Source organism: Hyla sarda, chromosome 5 (genome assembly GCF_029499605.1).
Source record: "Hyla sarda isolate aHylSar1 chromosome 5, aHylSar1.hap1, whole genome shotgun sequence".
Taxonomy (NCBI): Eukaryota; Metazoa; Chordata; class Amphibia; order Anura; family Hylidae; genus Hyla; species Hyla sarda.
In genome coordinates, this window is record NC_079193.1 from 242,232,844 (window position 1) to 242,252,965 (window position 20,122).

The 20,122-nt window shown below is 42.2% G+C and overlaps 1 protein-coding gene across 8 annotated transcripts in view; it reads right to left on the bottom strand.

Moving 5' to 3' along the window:
• Nucleotides 1-20,122, bottom strand: part of ZNF236 (zinc finger protein 236) — a 161,751-nt gene that overhangs the window by 66,884 nt on the left and 74,745 nt on the right. For all 8 annotated transcript variants that reach the window (XM_056521411.1, XM_056521412.1, XM_056521414.1 and 5 more), the window contains 7 exons: nt 13,421-13,662; nt 12,375-12,476; nt 11,444-11,595; nt 6,355-6,458; nt 4,904-5,055; nt 2,724-2,942; nt 2,181-2,466 (listed from right to left, as the gene is read on the bottom strand). In XM_056521411.1, the coding sequence (XP_056377386.1) occupies nt 2,181-2,466; nt 2,724-2,942; nt 4,904-5,055; nt 6,355-6,458; nt 11,444-11,595; nt 12,375-12,476; nt 13,421-13,662 (1,257 nt within the window). The remainder of the gene's footprint in view (nt 1-2,180; nt 2,467-2,723; nt 2,943-4,903; nt 5,056-6,354; nt 6,459-11,443; nt 11,596-12,374; nt 12,477-13,420; nt 13,663-20,122) is intronic.

A 20,122-nucleotide genomic window follows, 5' to 3' on the forward strand; every position in this document is an offset into this window, starting at 1 on the left:
AGCTCTTTTAGCCACTGATAGGTTTCAGAGATCTGGACTGTCTGTAGCATTGTATGTTGAGTCTGGTTTCAAGTTACAATAGTCCAGAAAAGAACATTGTATGTTGAAAATATTGTAACCTGAGGGACCATTGAATAGTTTTACACTTATGACCTACTGCAATATAAGACACAACCATGGTTGAACTTGAGTGGTGTTTCAGAAAAAAAAAGAAGAAGCAATGTTTATAATCTTGGAGAATCCCTTTAACACTAGATGTCTGAAAGTGTTTGGACTATCTGTTTTTGGATAGTCCGCCCTTCTGAGATCATATAGTAGTGCCGGATAAACATGCCTGGGTTAAAATGGTACAGAGAAGGCTATGGCAACAACATACAGCAATTTTTTTTTGTCCCTAGGAGCTTCTGAGGACAAAAAAGGCAAGACAGCTGCAAGCATTTTAGCTAGATCCAAAAACATTTAGCTCAATAAAAATACCTATTAACCAAAATGTTTTCATATTCATTCCAAGTGAAAACTTTCTGCTGGCAGCATACTTATATCATTACCATAACGTTATTAGAAATGAGAACACAAACTAATCTATTCAAAACATTCTCCAAGCAACTGTGCATTTCCAACAACAAAATTCTACATCCATTTTTATCATGAACATCATCAGCGGTAACAGGCAACATATTTATTTGCAGAGTGGTGGTGATCAGATCAGACAGAGATACAATCAGCGATGACTACTTGTGGAAGGGCTTAGAAAATCATAAATATCACATAATACACATGTATCGCTGCAACGCAAAGTGCACATTCAATAGTGAAAAAGCAACCAATTTAACGCTTATCAGGCAAAATGTGATGCATCCTTAAAGGTGTACTCCACTGGCCAGCGTTCGGAAGTAAATCTTCCATACACAATTTTTGCGCTACGGGGGTCGGCCATGACATCACGGCCATGCCCCCCCAATGCAAGTCTATGAGAGAGGGTTTGATGGCCATCACGCCCCCTCCCATAGACTTGCATTGAGGGGGCATGGCCGTGATGTTACAAGGGGCGTGACCAACCGCCGCAGTGCGAAAAAGCATTCAGAATATTTACTTTCAAATGCTGGGCAGTGGAGTACCCCTTTAATCTCCACAGGCTAGTATGCCAAAAGAAAAAGGTAAATTACATTCAACAGGACTTGCCTTGCCTGACAATATTTGGTTTAAAATGGGGATATCTTCCTGGTAACAAGCTGCCAAAAGCATGGCATTAAAATAAAAATGGTACCAAAACCTGCCCAACCACCCAGTTGGAGTCTTAAAGGGAACCTGACACAATGAAAATGCAATCCAGTCTGCAAGGAAGATGTTCTAGAGCAGGAGGAGCTGAGCAGATTGACATATGGTACTGTGGGAAAAGTGTCAGAATAACCTGGAAATCTCTGCTCATTCTGGGCTAAGCAGTCAAGTGGGTGGTCCTACTCCGTGATTGACAGCTTTCTGTGTAAGTGTGCACATAGAGAGATTGCAATCACTGAGATTTACATGAATAAATGACAAATTACCATGGAACTTTTCCACAAAACTACATATCAATCTGATGCTGATAGATTAGACTGCATTTTCAAGGTGATGGGTTCCATTTAAGGGTGTATACACACGTACAGTATTCTGCGCATATTTGCAGAGGATTTAAAGCTGGAAATTTCAGTGTCAACTAAATGACTGAACACAGCGTCAAATCTACAGATTAAAATCCTGTGAATCGGTGGACTCTATTTCTTCAACCTTACAAACTATGTAAATATGCGCAGGATACTGTGCGTTTGAATAGACCCTTAAAAGTGGTACTCCGCTGCTCAGCGTTTGGAACAAACTGTACCGAACGCTGGAGCCAGCACCGAAAACTCGTGATGTCATAGCCCCGCCCCCTCATGACATCACACCCTCAACTCAAGACCCCACCCCTCCCATAGATTTGAGGGGTGAGGCGTGACGTCATGAGGGGGGCAGTACTATGACATCACAAGCTCCCGGCGCCGGCTCCAGCGTTCAGAACAGTTAGTTCCAAACGTGGCGCAGTAGAGTACCCCTTTAAAGTTTCAGCGTGAATAGTAGCTCAGGTGATAAATGTCTCTTCATACACAAGAAAAGTCAGCGCATTAGTTAATAGATTGAAGCATGAAAAGTAGATGTTCTACCTGATTAAGTCGCTGGGCTTTTTAAAGCTTTTGGGACAATATGTGCAGCAGTTGGCAAACTTGGGCTCGGTTTCCATTTCGGCCTGTTTATCTTTAATCTCACTTATACGATCTTTCTCTGCTGCTGACTGGACCAGCACCTTCTCTGAGATCGTGGCTCCTTCTCTTGGCCGAATCTTTGCAAGCTCAGCAGTTTCCTCTTCAGTGAAAGTAATGACTCCGTGGCGAGACTTCCGTGATGAAGTTCTTTCACCATTTTCATCATCTTCTTCCAGACATTCATCTCCTATTCAAAGCAATGTTTTATGAAGATTAACAAACAGGTCCAAAGCTTACAGCACACCAAGATATTTGATTAACCTCGGTATCCCTGGAGAAAAGAATTCATAACATTGGCCAGTACTCTTAAACCAAGCACATCGGACCTATAAGGTCTGTGAGAGCCATGAATCTGGTTTATCTATGCGAGAAGAAGTGTTTACAACAGGATTTAATTGTCAGAGCTTACGGGTAGTGACTGTGTCAGTAAACTGTATACTTTACCTTCCTCTCTTGTGGTCCCATCATTCTCTGGCACAAGGTCTGGGGGAATATTCTGATGTTTTTTCATGTGCTTTTTACAGTGCACTGTTGTTCTGAACATCTCATCACAGAAAGGGCACTTGTAAGGCTTCATGCTTATGTGTGTGGACATGTGCCTGGTCAGACTACCATTTGTGGTAAAGGCAGCATTACAGATGGTACAGCTGTACGCTTTAACCCCTGGAGCAAAGAAATAAAGAAATCTACACATTAGGTGCTATACAAATAATGTATTTAGTCTTACCATATCTATTTTGAAATAATATAATACTTTGTAAGTATTCATAAGTAGGGCTGGGCGGTATGACCAAATCTGCGTATCACGGTATTTTTGTAACTTTCGGCGGTTTCACGGTATATAACGGTATTTCCTCCCCCCCAAATTAATTATCAGCAAATCGCTGCCCCCATCTGGGTAAATACTCACATGTCACCCGCTGCCCTCCTCATGCTGTTTGTTGCCGCCGCCGGCGCAGACACAACGTAAACAAAATAAACCAACGCATGTTCCGACGTCGGCCTTACGCTAGGGACGGGAACGTCGGACAGCCGTCAGCCTATCACCGGCCGCAGCGATGTTCCGCCTCGGCCGCTGATAGACTGAGCCCACTGTCATGTAAGAAGCACTGGGCGGCTTCTTACATGATAGTGGGCTCGGCCTCTCAGCGGCCGAGGCGGAACATCGCTGCGGCCGGTGATAGGCTGACGGCTGTCCGACGTTCCATTTACTAGGAAGCAGATGAGGCCGGTACCGGACCAACGGGAGGTGAGTTAAAGTTTATTTTGTTTATTTTTTGCAGCCCGGGCATAGGGATACCACACAGTATAGAGCAGTGGTCTTCAACCTGCCCACCTCCAGATGTTGCAAAACTACAACTCCCAGCATGCCCGGACAGCCAACGGCTGTCGGGGCATGCTGAGAGATGTAGTGTTGCAACATCTGGAGGTCGGCAGGTTGAAGACCACTGGTATAGAGTGTCAGCGCCGGCGGCTGCAACAAACATGAGGATGAGGAGGGCAGCGCATGCGGGTGACATATCAGTATTTACCCCGATGGGAACAGCGCTGGGCTGATAATTAATTGGGGGGCAGAACAGCGCTTGCGGGTGACTTGTGATTAGCTTGTATATAAACCTTAGCTTGTATATAAGTTTCAGGTGCAAATGTATGCTTTTCTGAAAGTTTTATAATGGACGTAGTTTTTAAAAAGCATCAAGACAACTGCAAGTACAGGTTGTCTGCTGGCAAGAATGTCATATTGTTTGGATGTAATCTTACTTTACAAGGAGTGTAATCCCGGTTTGCTATAAGGCTAAGATTCCACTTGTTTTTTTGTTTGTTTTTTTGAGCCAAAGCCAGAAGTGTATTCAAAAGGAATAGGACATATAAAAGGAAGGACTTGTACTTCTCCTCCCTTATGGATCCACTTCTGACTTTGGCTCAAAAACTGCAGTGGCAATATTCCAAAAACTGCCAGAAAAAAAACAAGTGGAAACTTAGCCTAAAGGTGCTATTTTATTTTTCAAGAAAAACTGCATTTTGATATGTTCAGTTCACGTGATTTTATAAAGACATAAGACATATAAACATAGGCATAAGGAGTATTTATGATCTTTACAAATTTTAAACTTATTTTCGGAAGGTGATGAGGATCTAATTTTCTGTCTGAGGTCACTTTAAAAAATAGATATCAATATTATATAAATTATATTAAAATATTGTTTTTATTTGCCAGGTGTCTATTTTCAAAAAATGTTTAGGTGTTGGGCTTAGCATGAATTTTTATAAATATAAAGGGTTAAATGTTTCTACATTATTATAGTTCCATGAATGCCATATGTTTACCTGCACTTCTACAAAGCACTATTGTCAAAAAACGTGTAATATCAGTGCATGCAGCCCAAGTTAGCTCTTCTACACAAAGAAACTCATTTCTGCGTGAACATATATTTTGCAACAGAATGGAACTTTCTATACAATGCATGCATGCAAGCCACTTATGTAAGAGTCAAACTGACACTAGATGGCGCTATGAGATGGAGAAGCCTACATTAGCACATAATCCCACATATTTACAGACCCTTGGTGGATGCAGAAGGTAAACATTGGAAACATTAGTGCATATCCAGTAGGACCATTACCTGTATGAGTCTTTTCATGTGATTTAAGTACTCCAGACGAAACAAAACTACGGCCGCATATAGAGCACTTATATGGTCTTTCTCCAGTATGTGAGCGAACATGTTGCTTCAAGTGACTGGACTTCTTGAATCCTTTATTGCAGTACTCACATCTGTTGTTACAAGAGTGTAGTTACATAGCTTGCAAGGCTGATAAAAGACATACTTTCGGTTCAGCCTATTACCCACCCTATAGCATTGATTCAGTGGAAGGCAAGTCACCCATAAAGTAAAATTCTCCAAATCTGGTAGTCAGAAAAAATCCCTGATTGAACATCCCACCTCCAGAATCTAGTAACTATAACCTGTAATATTATAACTCTCCAGAAATGCATCCAGGCCTCTTCTGAACTTTTTTATTGAGTTCATAAATACCACTTCCTCTGGCAGAGTTCCATAGTCTCACTGCTCTTACAGTAAAGAACCCCCGTCTGTGCTGGTGTAGAAACCTTCTTTCCTCTAGACGTAGAGGATGCCCCCTTGTTATAGATACAGTCCTGGGTATAAATAGCTCATGGGAGAGATCTCTGTACGGTCCCCTGATATATTTATACATAGTTATTAGGTCGCCCCTAAGCCTTCTTTTTTCTAAACTAAATAACCCCAATTCTGATAATCTTTCTGGGTACTGTAGTCCTCCCATTCCCCATATTACTCTGGTTGCCCATATTTGAACCCTCTGCAGCTCCACTATATCTTTCTTGTACACTGGTGCTCAGTACTGTACACAGTATTCCATGTGTGGTCTGACTAGTGATTTGTACAGCGGTAGAATTATTTCCTTGTTGTGGGCATCTTTTATACTAGGTATCGGCCGATAATCACGATTTTGGGCATTATCGGTATCGGCAATTACCTTGCCGATAAGCCGATAATGACCCGCCCCGCGACCGCCCCCCCCCCCCCCCCCCCCCCGACCCGCCGCACCGCGACCGCCCCCCCAACCCACCGCGTCGCACCCCCCACCGTAGTGCTGGGCGGTATACCGGTATGGATTTTTGCCGTTACCGCTATACCGGTCGGGCCCCTCCCCCACCCTCCGAGTCAATAATAAAAAAAAAAGGATGGATGGCCCGGACCACCCTGACAGGTAGGGGGAGAGAAGCGGGTGGTGGTGGCGGCGGCGGCCTATGGCACCGCAAAAGCCACTGCAGTGCATTGATTTAAAGCGCCCGCTTTAAATCAATGACCTGCAGCGGTGTCGAGGGGGGATAAATAGTCGATAACTTATACCGGAATATTGGTATAAGTTATCGGCTATCGGCCCTAACCTCCACCGATTATCGGTATCGGCCCTAAAAAAAACGATATCGGTCGATCCCTATTTTATACAATCCCTGCTGAGCATGCATACATGTTGTGCATCTTTCGTTCACTCAAGATAGATATATGTATACATGTTAGTAACTGGCCTGTAGGCACGCCTGCTCTGATCTTCTGTAGATTCAAGAAACTGAGTTTGTTGAGTTTGAAGTTCTATTTCTTCCTGTGTATCCTCCTGAATTAAGCGGGCAGCCTAAAAACAAAGAAAACAAAGAGTAGGTACAGGTACTTGGCAAATGGCTTTCAAGCATGACCTTTATATAAAGCTACAACATAGGGGTGAGTGTCAATGAGTACATTGTATTCAAGTCAGAGAGAAAATGAAAAGCCTGGAAACTGAATGCCTCCATGTGAAAAATAGTATTGCTATTGCCTGAATATAAATACTGTGGAAATGACTGCAAAGTGAATTTCCATTTAACACAAGTATTGGGAGAGAAGAATAAATGCTCCTTCAAGTATTATGTAGTGCAGTAAAGGCATGCTGGAAACTCAAAACGTCAGCAACAGGGAGAAACAACACAACACGGAGAAAAATCAATGCACTCTAAAAAGTATGTTCACATGTCATGTATATGCTGCAGATTTTATGTTGTGTTCAACTATTTATATTAACCTCTTAAGGACGCAGGGCGTATGGATACGCCCTGCATTCTGAGTCCTTAAGGACGCAGGGCGTATCCATACACCCGTGGGAATTCCGGTCCCCACCGCTAGCCGGTTGGGGACTGGAGCCGGATGCCTGCTGAAATCATTCAGCAGGCATCCCGGCATATCGCCCAGGGGGGTCCTGAGACCCCCCCCATGTCGGCGATCGGAGAAAATTGCATGTCAATTCAGACATGCGATTTTCTCCAATTCCGGGCTGATCGGGTCTCTGGTGACCCGATCACCCGGAAAATAGGGCTGATCGGAGTTGTCAGCAACACCCCCGATCAGCCTAAAGGATAGGAGTGAGGTCGCAAAGCTGCGATCTACTCCTATCCCCTGCCATTACTCAGAACGGAGTTCTGACCAATGGCAGCGCAGGACAGGGGGTTGCTATGGCAACCCCCCGTTCTGCCCGCCCCTGGATGTCGAGGGGCTCTGGGAAGAAGATGGAGGCCGTACCTGCAGGAGAAGATGCCTGGGGACCTGGGATCTTCGCTGGAGCCTGCAGGATCCTGATCAGGTAGGGAATAGACAGTGGGGGGGGGGGGGATTGAAAGTGAAAGTAAATCGATCTTTACTGTGGCAACCACTAGGGGGGCCAAACTGCAACTTCCAGCATGCCCAGAGAGCCAAAGTTTTGCAACATCTGGAGGGTCACAGTTTGGAGACCACTGTTACAGTGGTGCCCAAACAGTAGCCCTCCAGATGTTGCCAAACTACAACTCTCAGCATGCCTTGTCTGCCCAGGCATGCTGGGAGTTGTAGTTCTGTAACATCTGTCCCTTCAGATTTAGCTATTTTCATGACATTTTTGGAAATTGCTGCTCTACTTTGAAGCCCTCTAATTTTTTCAAAAAGCAAAAGTATGTCCATTTTATGATGCCAACATAAAGTAGGCATATTGTATTTGTGAAGAAAAATAAAATGTATTTGGAATATCCATTTTCCTTACAATTAGAGAGCTTCAAAGTTAGAAAAATGCAAAATTTTCTAAATTTTCATGAAATTTGGGGATTTTTCCCCAAAAAAGGATGCAATTAACGCCGAAAATTTACCACCAAAATAAAGTAGAATATGTCACGAAAAAACAATCTCAGAATCAGAATATTCGGTAAAAGTGTTTTCGCGTTATTAATTCGTAAAGTGACGGTGGTCAGAATTGCGAAAAAGGGCTCAGTCCTTAAGGTGAAAAAGGGCTGCGTCCTTAAGGGGTTAATTTACACAACATAAAATCCACAGAATATACGGTACATGTCGTCATACCCTAAAGTTTATACGCACTGTATATGCTGAAGATTCAAGGCTGCTCTGTTCAGCTACTTATTGACATTGATTAAGAGCACAGTCACACGTGCATATTTTGATGCAGCTGATTTTGCTACAGATTGACTTCAATGGGTAGTAAAATCCGCTGTGGAAAATCTGCAGCGTATACGTTAGAAATCCAATTTTTGCTTGATGCAGAAATGAGGCGGAAATGAGGCAGAAGGATGTGAAATTAGTGTGGAATATGGCATGAAATGTAATAATACAAAGTCCAGTTGACTTTAATAGGATGTTTCCTTATGGATTCCTCATAAAGAATTAACATGTCATTCTTCCGGCAAAATTCAGATAAGCATGTGAAATTAATGCATGGAAAATAGTGTAAACACGGTCACAAAAATCCTTTTGAAATCAATGGGACTCAGATTCAGGATGAATTAGCACTGAATTAGAAGCAGAATAAATGTAAAAATCTGCATAGATTGTTCCTGAAACTATTTTATTATCTTCACATGTTCTCTGTATGTTGCATATTTTATGTTAACTAAAATAACAGTTGAACATAAAATTTGCAACGTATATATAGTATGTGTGAACGTACCCTAAAGAGGTTCTGTGAGTTCTTTTAGACCCAATCGTTTGATGCATGTGTCTTTACAGAGGAAGAGGTTCTACGTTTGCTTTCTAAAGTGAAGACAAATAAATCACAGGGGCCTGATGGGATACACCCAAAATTATTAAGAGAGCTTAGTGATGAGCTAGCAAAACCGTTAGCAGATTTATTTAACCAATCAATGGTAACAAAAGCCGTCCCGGAAGATTGGAAATTAGCAAATGTTGTGCCCATTCACCAGAAAGGTAGTAAGGAGGAATCAAGCAACTATAGGCCAGTAAGTCTGACATCAATAGTGGGGAAATGAATGGAAACCCTACTAAAGTATAGGATTGTGGAACATTTAAATCCCATTGATTGCAAGATGAAAAACAACATGGGTTTACTTCAGGGAGATCATGTCGAACAAATCTTATTGATTTTTTTGACTCGGTGACTAAAATAATAGATGGCGGTGGGGCAGAAGACATCACATATCTAGATTTTAATAAGGCTTTTGACACTGTCCCACATAGAAGACTTATCATTAAACTACAGATATTGAGCTTGGACTCCCATATTGTTGAGTGGATTAGGCAGTGGCTAAGTGACAGACAACAGAGGGTTGTAGTCAATGGAGAAAATTCAGAGCAAGGTCTTGTTACCAGCGAGGTACCTCAGGGAACTGTACTGGGACCAATATTGTTTAATATCTTCATTAGCGATATTACAGAAGGTCTCGATGGTAAGGTATGTCTTTTTTCTGATGACACAAAGATATGTAACAGGGTTGATGTTCCTGGAGGGATCCGCCAAATGGAAAAGGATTTAGGCAAACTAGAAGAATGGTCAGAACTCTGGCAACTGAAATATAATGTGGATAAGTGCAAGATAATGCACCTGGGGCGTAAAAACCCTCAGGCAGAATATAGAATATTTGACCCAGTCCTGACCTCCGTATCTGAGGGGAGGGATTTAGGAGTAATTATTTCAGAAGACTTAAAGGTAGGAAGACAATGTAATAGAGAAGCAGGAAACGCTAGCAGAATACTTGGATGTATAGGGAGAGGTATAAGCAGTAGAAAGAGAAGTGCTCATGCCGCTGTACAGAACACTGGTGAGACCTCACTTGGAGTATTGTGCGCAGTACTGGAGGCCGTATCTCCAGAAGGATATAGATACTCTAGAGAGAGTTCAAAGAAGAGCTACTAAACTAGTACATGGATTGCAGGATAAAACGTACCAGGAAAGGTTAAAGGACCTTAACATGTATAGCTTGGAAGAAAGAAGAGACAGAGGGGATATGATAGAGACTTTTAAATACATAAAGGGAATCAACACGGTAAAGGAGGAGAGCATATTTAAAAGAAGAAAAACTACCACAAGAGGACATAGTTTTAAATTAGAGGGGCAAAGGTTTAAAAGTAATATCAGGAAGTATTACTTTACTGAGAGAGTAGTGGATGCATGGAATAGCCTTCCTGCAGAAGGAGTTTAAACATGCATGGGATAAGCATAATGCTATCCTTCATATAAGATAGGGCCAGGGACTATTCATAGTATTCAGATTATTGGGCAGACTAGATGGGCCAAATGGTTCTCATCTGCCCACACATTCTATGTTTCTATGCCCTATCCTAATAAGGCTATCAATATTAAATCAGGGGGATTACAGGGAATTGTACCCCCACAATTTAATACTAAGGGCCCACAGTAAAAAAAAGGCCATTCATTTTAAAGAGAGTGTTTGAATTAATAATAAAAATTCAAAAAGTTGTGCAGATATTTGCTCAGCCTATCACTAACTGAAGTGGGTCACTTCTGCGACTAGTGAATCGAAAAAACAGACTCATTAATGCTCAATGTACTATACGATGCTTCGCGACTTTGTCGAGTACATATGATATATCTTATGTGCATTTTATTTTGTTTGTTTTATGTTTATTGCATTGCACTTAAAAACTCCTAATAAACTGTTGAACCAGAATTGAGAAAACATGGAGCATAGATTAGTGAGGACCCAGGCACCATAGAAACAGAAGGAATAAGGTATGGTGAGGTGTGTACTGCAAGCTTTTTTTTTTTTAATAAGGCAGACAACCCCTTTATTTCTCCACCTTTATTTCTCTTTGACAAGAAGGCAAAGCCAAGCTAACGTGCCACAGCCTGGCATACCTTCTCATTTGCCCTCACCGCCAAGCCCCTCCTTAGCAGACATACAGAGCCCTATACATCAAGTAGGGGCTAAGAGGTGAGGGCAAGCGAGGTTTTCCTACCATTAAAACTTAGTCTCTATCTACATCATAGGGCAGCTGCCTCCAATCTTTAAACTTCCATATGTTGCAAACCTACAGCTCCCAGCTTGCCTGGATAGCCATTGGCTTAAGGTTCCTGTTGGAATAAAGTGTACATGCAGATTACGGTAATTCATTTATTGTCTACGGCAGATGCTGGAGATAGCAGAGTACAGTGCTCTGCTATCACTGGCAACTTCCATAGACAATGAATTGTGGGGGTCCCAGTAGTCGTACCCCCTGTGATCATACACTTATGCCCTAACTCTTTCATTCCAAGTTGTCAAATTTAAATTGAAAAATACAGTTAGTAGATCATCAACAAAAAATGTGCGCAAACAACCACATATAACATATGGTAGTTATTAGACTCACCATGTTAATAGCATCTGTAGTAGGCACCTCCATAAGTGTTGGCTGTTGGTAACTTGTTGAGAGAGCCTGAGACTCAAGGGTACTAGAATCTTGCAGCTGTTGGACAGTTGAGAATGCTGTTGGCTGACTAAATCCATCAGTCACAGTATAACCTAGGAAAATTACATTGTATTTAAAAAAATATAAAAAAAATACAGTCAAGATTTTAAAAAAAAGTATCTTAAAGGGTAGCTCCCACCATCCTTTTTTTTTGTCTGTCCCTGCCTATTGCCCATCTATTTTTTTATTTTTTTTTACTATATTAAAAATGGCTTTTTGTCTGCCTGGTAGTGTGGTCACTTACCACGCAGATTTCCCCAGCAGGCGCAACGTCACTGATGCCTGCTGGGGTGGCCGACTTCCGCCCATAGTTCATCTACACAGGGTGCCTCCAGCTGTTTCACCACTACAACTCCCAGCTTGCAAAGACATCTATTGGCTGTCAGGGCATGCTGGGAGTTGTAGTGGTGAATCAGCTGGAGGCACCCTGTATGGAAAACAATAAGTTAGGGCCATGGCGCGGCGCTACCTCCTCCGCTCTGCCCCCCCCCCCTGTTGAAAACCACGAACCCCGCTCCGCTCTCCCCAAGACATACCAAGTGCAGAGTGTACCCGGCATGCAGCAGACATAATAGTGTAGAAGAGGCCAGGGAGCCGATGCGCAGGCTGAATGAATTTGGACCGATTGCCCGAATTCATACCTGACGTCACGCCAGCCTGCAGCCGGCCACTAGGAGGGAGACCCATAGTGGCCATTTTTTTTTAATTAAAATAAACTATTTTAATGGAAAAAAAATTTATGGATGTATATTAGAGATATGTTGTAGTACTTAAGTACTACAACATATCAAAAAAAAAGTTTGGTGACAGTGCCCATTTAACTTTTCTGCACCTTGAGAAAGTCCTTGCTGGTCAAAAGGCTGTGGTTGCAAAACAGGGGGATCATACTGGCCAATGTTCTCTTGCAGAGCATGCTGAGAAGTAACAAATCTATCTGAAAAACATATAACAGTTGTTGAGTTAAACATTACACTTCAAATTTCCGGCTGATACTTTTCATATTTTGTGACAACTACAAGATGCCATCTGAGGGGAATTTTTACACATCATCCTCTGCACCCTTTTAAATTACCAACTGAGGTTTTTTTTTTTATTATTATTTATTTATTTTTTACTGACCAATAACACTAAAATGTCTCCCCAATCCTTGAGTTCATACATGTTGCGGCTGTCTGCAAGTGTGAGTGAGAAGAGACATTCTCTAGCAGTGTTCTTTAATGGGTAATGCACGTATACACTGATACAGAGATGTCATGAGAATTGAATCTCCTAAGATGCCCATTGAGATAGATAACTATTGACCATGTGCCCCAATGTCTATCTCTACAGCAGTGGTCTCCAACCTGCGGACCTCCAGATGTTGCAAAACTACAACTCCCAGCATGCCCGGACAGCCAACGGCTGTCCGGGCATGCTGGGAGTTGTAGTTTTGCAACATCTGGAGGTCCGCAGGTTGGAGACCACTGCTCTACAGTATTATGTGCCAAAGTCCACAGAACAAGTTATCTGTATCGCAAACATGGTGCGTTAATAAATAATTAAATAAATATGTTTTTCCAGTGTAGTTACATCGGGTTAGCTGATAGACACAAAGTGATGTAAGCTAACAATACAACGTGCCCTCTTCATTGTTTACCACACAGCGCTGTACATTTTGTAGTGACTGTGCCTGGCAAGTATAAATGATGTATCAAAGCAATGTGGCCCCTTTGTCAGCAGACTGCTTGGGTGCTGGGGGTCAGACACCCCAAATCTTATATTGATAGCCTACCTAAAGGATAGGCCATTAATACACAATTCCGTGAATAACCATTTAACTTCAATGTACACTTTATTCAATTATAAATCGAAAAATATATGCTTCTCCTGCTGGGTTACCTTCATCAGTTTCTAAGGGCTGATCAGCAAGTGTCTGCTCCAATGCAGGGGAAACTGTGCCCATATCTGGCTGTGGGCTTAGCTGTAGAATGGTTTCCTGTTGAGCGGCAACACTGTTTGGCTGGTGAAGACCAGCCCCTTCTATTTCTACTTGGATTTGATTAGATACATGGATTTGGTCTACCGGAGTTTCCTCTGGAGGTGCTGGTTGATGTTGCTGGAGCTGATGTGCAACTTCATACCTAAGAGAAAAAGAAAAAAAGACTTCGGATTTGGTAATAATAAGCAGACTTATTTATTAACCCCTTAAAGACACAGCCCATCTTGGCCATAAGGATGCAGCCAATTTTATTTTACCATTTTCGTTTTTTTCCCCCCTCACCTTCTAAAAATCATAACTCTTATATTTTCATCCACAGACTAGTATGAGGGCTTGTTTTTTCGTGCGATCAGTTGTCCTTTGTAATGACATCCCTCACTTTACCATAAAAATGTATGGCAAAATAAAAAAAATACTATTTGTGTGGGGAAATTGAAAAGAAAACCGCAATTTAGCAAATTTTGCAAGGTTTCATTTTCACGCTGTACAATTTACGGTAAAAAATACATGTTTTCTTTATTCTGTGGGTCAATAAGATTAAAATGATACCCATGATTGCATACTTTATTATTGTACCGCTTTAAAAAAAATATCCCGCTCTTATGTTTACACCGTTCACCGCACGGGATAATTAATTAATTATATTAATTATATATTGATAGTTTGGATATTTACGCATGTGGCAATAAATATGTTTGTGAAATTATTTTTCTTGGGGGGGGAATTAAATATATACATATATATATATATTTTTACACTTTAATAGTCCCCATAGGGGACTATTTATCGCAACCACTTGATTGCTAATACTGTTCAGTGCTATGCATAGGGCTTAGCAGTGATCAGTGTTATCGGTCATCTTCTGCTCTGGTCTGCTCAATCTCAGACCAGAGCAGAAGACCCCAGGAGACGGACGGAGGCAGGTGCAGGCGCTGCGGGCGATTCGATTATCCATTTTAGTGACCGCACTGCCGTTATCTGTATTGATCCTGGCATCTGAGGAGTGATCGCTGATGTGCACAATTTCCGCCGGATCCCTGGCTGCGGATAGCAGCCGGGACATGCGGCACATGACACCAGCACCACTCCAGTGCTCACAGTCATATACAGGACGTAAATGTACGTCCTGGTGCGTTAAGTACCAGTGCACCAGGACGTACATTCTATGTCCTATGTCGTTAAGGGGTTAACGCATATAAGGTGTGCTTATAAAATGGGCATGAATATTGATATATAGACATCTGTTTAGTTTTGATAAAAGTTATACTGGCACAAGTCAGCGGAGAAAACAAACAGATGTTGATAAATAATGTATATTGCTTAGTAAAGTCTGTCCTGTGGCCAACATCAATGCAGAGTTTGGATATGAACTTTAGGTTAATGCGCAGCCCTCGAACCTGTACATTTTTGTCCTGCTGTGTAAAAAATGCGGTTTTGTAAAATTCCATAATATGTTAAACTGCAATTTCTTGAGGATTTTTAACAAAGTCCTCGTAATGGCTGAGGTAGAAGGGAGAATGTATAATGCAGAAGTGTCATCTTCATATGTCCCCTAGCAACCAGGAGTTGTTTTTTTTTTTTTTTTTTTTTGGGGGGGAGGGGGGGGGTTAGGTAGAAAAAAAATGTAAATAAAAATCATCTCATTATTTCCATTATTAAAAGAATAAATAAACTATAGCGGAGAATATTTTCTTTGATCTATGCATTGTGCTATGCCTCTATTATTACTCCTGCAAGCATTTGAATTAATTGACAACTGATTGTCCGGGCATGCTGGGAGTTGTAGTTTTGCAACAGCTGTAGGCACCCTGATTGGGAAACACTGCTTTAGAGGCAGTAGAATGGTATCTTCCAGTTGTCAATCTATTTACAGAATTCCGGGAGTAATACCTGAGGAATAGCACAACAATTTTGTATTAAGAATAGTTAATACAAGGGAATTGCAAGTATTTACTAAACAGACAATTCAGGACAACCAAATATCCCCTTTAACCCCTTAACGACGCAGGACGTATATTTACGTCCTGCGCCGGCTCCCGCGATATGAAGCGGGATCGCGCCGCGATCCCGCATCATATCGCGTGGGTCCCGGCGCTAATCAACGGCCGGGACCCGCGGCTAATACCACACATCGCCGATCGCGGCGATGTGCGGTATTAACCCTTTAGAAGCGGCGGTCAAAGCTGACCGCCGCTTCTAAAGTGAAACTGAAAGTATCCCGGCTGCTCAGTCGGGCTGTTCGGGACCGCCGCGGTGAAATCGCGGCGTCCCGAACAGCTGATCGGACACCGGGAGGGCTCTTACCTGCCTCCTCTGTGTCCGATCGACGAATGACTGCTCCGTGCCTGAGATCCAGGCAGGAGAAGTCAAGCGCCGATAATGCTGATCACAGGCGTGTTAATACACGCCAGTGATCAGCATAGGAGATCAGTGTGTGCAGTGTTATAGGTCATTATGGGACCTATAACACTGCAGAAAAAAAGTTAAAAAAAAGTGTTAATAAAGGTCATTTAACCCCTTCCCTAATAAAAGTTTGAATCACCCCCCTTTTACCATAAAAAAAAATAAAACAGTGTAAAAAAAAAAATAAATAAACATATGTGGTATCGCCGCGTGCGTAAATGTCCGAACTATAAAAATATATCATTAATTAAGCCGTACGGTCAATGGCGTACGCGCAAAGAAATTCCAAAGTCCAAAAAAGCGTATTTTGGTCATTTTTTATAACATTAAAAAATGAATAAAAAGTGATCAAAAAGTCCGATCAAAACAAAAATCATACCGATAAAAACTTCAGATCACGGCGCAAAAAATGAGCCCTCATACCGCCCCATACGTGGAAAAATAAAAAAGTTATAGGGGTCAGAAGATGACATTTTTTAACGTATAAATTTTCCTGCATGTAGTTATGATTTTTTCCAGAAGTGCGACAAAATCAAACCTATATAAGTAGGGTATCATTTTAACCGTATGGACCTACAGAATAATGATAAGGTGTAATTTTTACCGAAATATGCACTGCGTAGAAACGGAAGCCCCCAAAAGTTACAAAATGGTGTTTTTTTTTCGATTTTGTCGCACAATGATTTTTTTTTCCGTTTCGCCGTACATTTTTTGGTAAAATGACTAATGTCACTGCAAAGTAAAATTGGCGACGCAAAAAATAAGCCATAATATGGATTTTAGGTGGAAAATTGAAAGGGTTATGATTTTTAAAAGGTAAGGAGGAAAAAACGAAAGTGCAAAAACGGAAAAACCCTGAGTCCTTAAGGGGTTAAAGGGGTACTCCGCTGCACACATGTTATCCCCTATCCAAAGGATAGGGGATGTCAGATTGTTGGGGTCTCGCCATTGGGGACCCCCGCGATCTCCAGGCCGGCAGCTGTGGCATCCGGAACATGGAAGCTTGTAGCTTCCGCAGTCATGACATCACACCACACCCCACTATTCATGTATATGGGAGGGGGTGTGATGGTTAGTATAAGAGGGCGTGGGGACCTGCATGGCCAGTCATCGGGCATGGAGTGGAGTTTGCTCCATGACCCGAATGGACATGGGTGCCAGAGATGGCGGGGGTCACAGCGGCGGGACCCTCGCAATCTAACATCTTATCCCCTATCCTTTGAATAGGGGAAAGGGTGAAGCTTGTGGGTATGCCTCGATAGCCTTACAATAGAGCTGTCTCCTGTAATCAGTCAGATCCAGCAGCAAGCTAGGGAGTGAGGGCAAAGTAGTGTGCATTACTCACCCATATCTACAAAAATGACAAGGCCTTAGGACTGAGGCCTTGATCAATCTACACTTTTGACATGTCTCTGCGACATGTCAAAAGTCTATATAAATGACAGTAACACTTTAATACAAAACACCAGAAACTACTTATTCACAAAATCCCAATCTAAGTAAATGTTTCTATAACATCATCTCACATCTAAGCTTCTGCAAACTGCCTTTATATGCAGGGAACCTGTCTGTGTGGCCTTTGTAAGGATTTCACTCTAGGATGCTCCTAGACACGGCCAAAGGACACGTTTCTACTTTATTCAGCAGGCAAACAACAGTTCTTTATGCAGTCTGGCTTCACACCAGCTTTATTAGACAGGTTGCAGGATAAATAAAAAACATAACACAGGAACGAACAAAATCTTAGACCGTCCAGACACTGACTACATAACCCAGCATGCCCTGACTATAAACTGGTAAGCTAGTCTCCACCAGCTTAAAACACGTTTCCTGCAACCTTTTACTCACTGTTCACACACTGCGTTTGCAGCCTCTTGCTGTGTGTACTAAGACTCCTTGTCTGTCCAATTCACTGTTGGGTCACTCACAGCTCCTGGCTGTGTGCTCCTCACAAGGACCCCTGCCTCCCCCCCTATTACAGCCACCTTGCTGTCTTCTGGGGAGAGCCCAAACTATTATGTTTCCTTTCCTTATACAGTCATAGCCAGAAAAGTTGGCACCCCTGAAATTTTTCTAGAAATTAAGTATTTCTCACAGAAAAGGATTGCAGTAACACATGTTTTGCTATAGACATGTTTATTCCCTTTGTGTGTATTGGAACTAAACCAAAAAAGGGAGGAAAAAAAGCAAATTGGACATAATGTCACACCAAACTCCAAGAATGGGCTAGACAAAATTATTGGCACCCTTTCAAAATTGTGGAAAAATAAGATTGTTTTAAGCATGTGATGCTTCTTTAAACTCACCTGGGGCAAGTAACAGGTGAGGGCAAAATAAAAATCACACCTGAAAGCAGATAAAAAGGAGAGAAGTCCACTTAGTCTTTGCATTGTGTGTCTGTGTGTGCCACACTAAGCATGGACAACAGAAAGAGGAGAACATAACTGTCTGAGGACTTGAGAACCAAAATTGTGGAAAAATATCAACAATCTCAAGGTTACAAGTCCATCTCCAGAGATCTAGATTTGCCTTTGTCCACAGTGCGCAACATTATCAAGAAGTTTGCAACCCATGGCACTGTAGCTAATCTCCCTGGGCGTGGACGGAAGAGAAAAACTGATGAAAGGTGTCAACACAGGATAGTCTGGATGGTGGATAAGCAGCCCCAAACAAGTTCCAAAGATATTTAAGCTGTCCTGCAGGCTCAGGGAGCATCAGTGTCAGCGCAAACTATCCGTCGACATTTAAATGTAATGAAACACTATGGCAGGAGACCCAGGAGGACCCCACTGCTGACACAGAGACATAAAAACGCAAGACTAAATTTTGCCAAAATGTACTTGAGTAAGCCAAAATCCTTCTGGGAAAACAGCTTGTGGACAGATGAGACCAAGATAGAGCTTTTTGGTAAAGCACATCATTCTACTGTTTACCAAAACAGAACGAGGCCTACAAAGAAAAGAACACAGTACCTACAGTGAAATATGGTGGAGGTTCAATGATGTTTTGGGGTTGTCTTGCTGCCTCTGGCATCGGGTGCCATCATGAAAATCTGAGGATTACCAATGGATTTTGGGTCACACTGTACAGCCCAGTTTCAGAAAGCTGGGTTTGCATCCGAGATCTTGGGTTTTCCAGCAGGAAAATTACAAACATACCGTATGTCAAAAAAGCGCTGGAGAGTTTTGAAATGGCCAGCAATGAGCCCTGATCTAAATCCCATTGAACACCTGTGGAGAGATCTTAAAACTGTTGTTGGGAAAAGGCGTCCTTCCAATAGGAGACCTGGAGCAGTTTACAAAGGAAGAGTGATCCAACATTCCGGCTGAGAGGTATAAGAAGCTTATTGATGGTTATAGGAAGCAACTGATTTCAGGTTTTTTTTCCAAAGGGTGTGCAACCAAATATTAAGTTATGGGTGTCAATAATTTTGTCCAGCCCATTTTTGGAGATTGGTGTGACATTATGTCCAATTTGCTTTTTTTCTCTTTTTTTGGTTTAGTTTAAATATACACAAAGGGAATAAACACAAAACATGTGTTACTGCAATACTTTTCCGTGAGATATACTTCATTTTATAGAAAAAATTCAGGGGTGCCATGACTGTATGCAGACTTCCCACAGTTCTGATTAACTCATTAATTAGGCACTTGATGAGCATTTCTGCTAGCTCACCTAGGATAAAGGACTAGGGAAAACACCCTTTCATTGCCCTCAAACCTGCCTCATAGCCATACCTTGTATTGGTTAAAATTAAGTGAAGCTGTGTTTCTGTGATTTCTGTAATAGAGGTGTTGTAACAGTTCCTATTTGGAGCCTACCCATCTATTATTTTAACAGGAATATTCCTTAAAGGGGTACTCCACCAAAAAACATCTTATCCCCTATCCAAAAGGATAAGAGGTCTGATCGCGGGGGTCCCACCTTTGGGGACCCCCACCATCTCCGGGGCTGGCAGCTTTGGCACCTGGAACACAGAAGCTTGGAGCTTCCGTGTTCCTGACGTCACACCATGTCCATTCATGTCTATGGGAGGGGGCGTGACGGCTAGTACGTAGTTGCCACATCTCCTCCTATAGACATGCATGGAGGGGGCGTGACGGTTGTAGTCACTAGTCATTCGGCAAAGAGCAGAGTTCGCTCCAAGCATGGATGACTGGGGACCCCTGCGATCAGACATTTTATCTCCTATGCTTTGG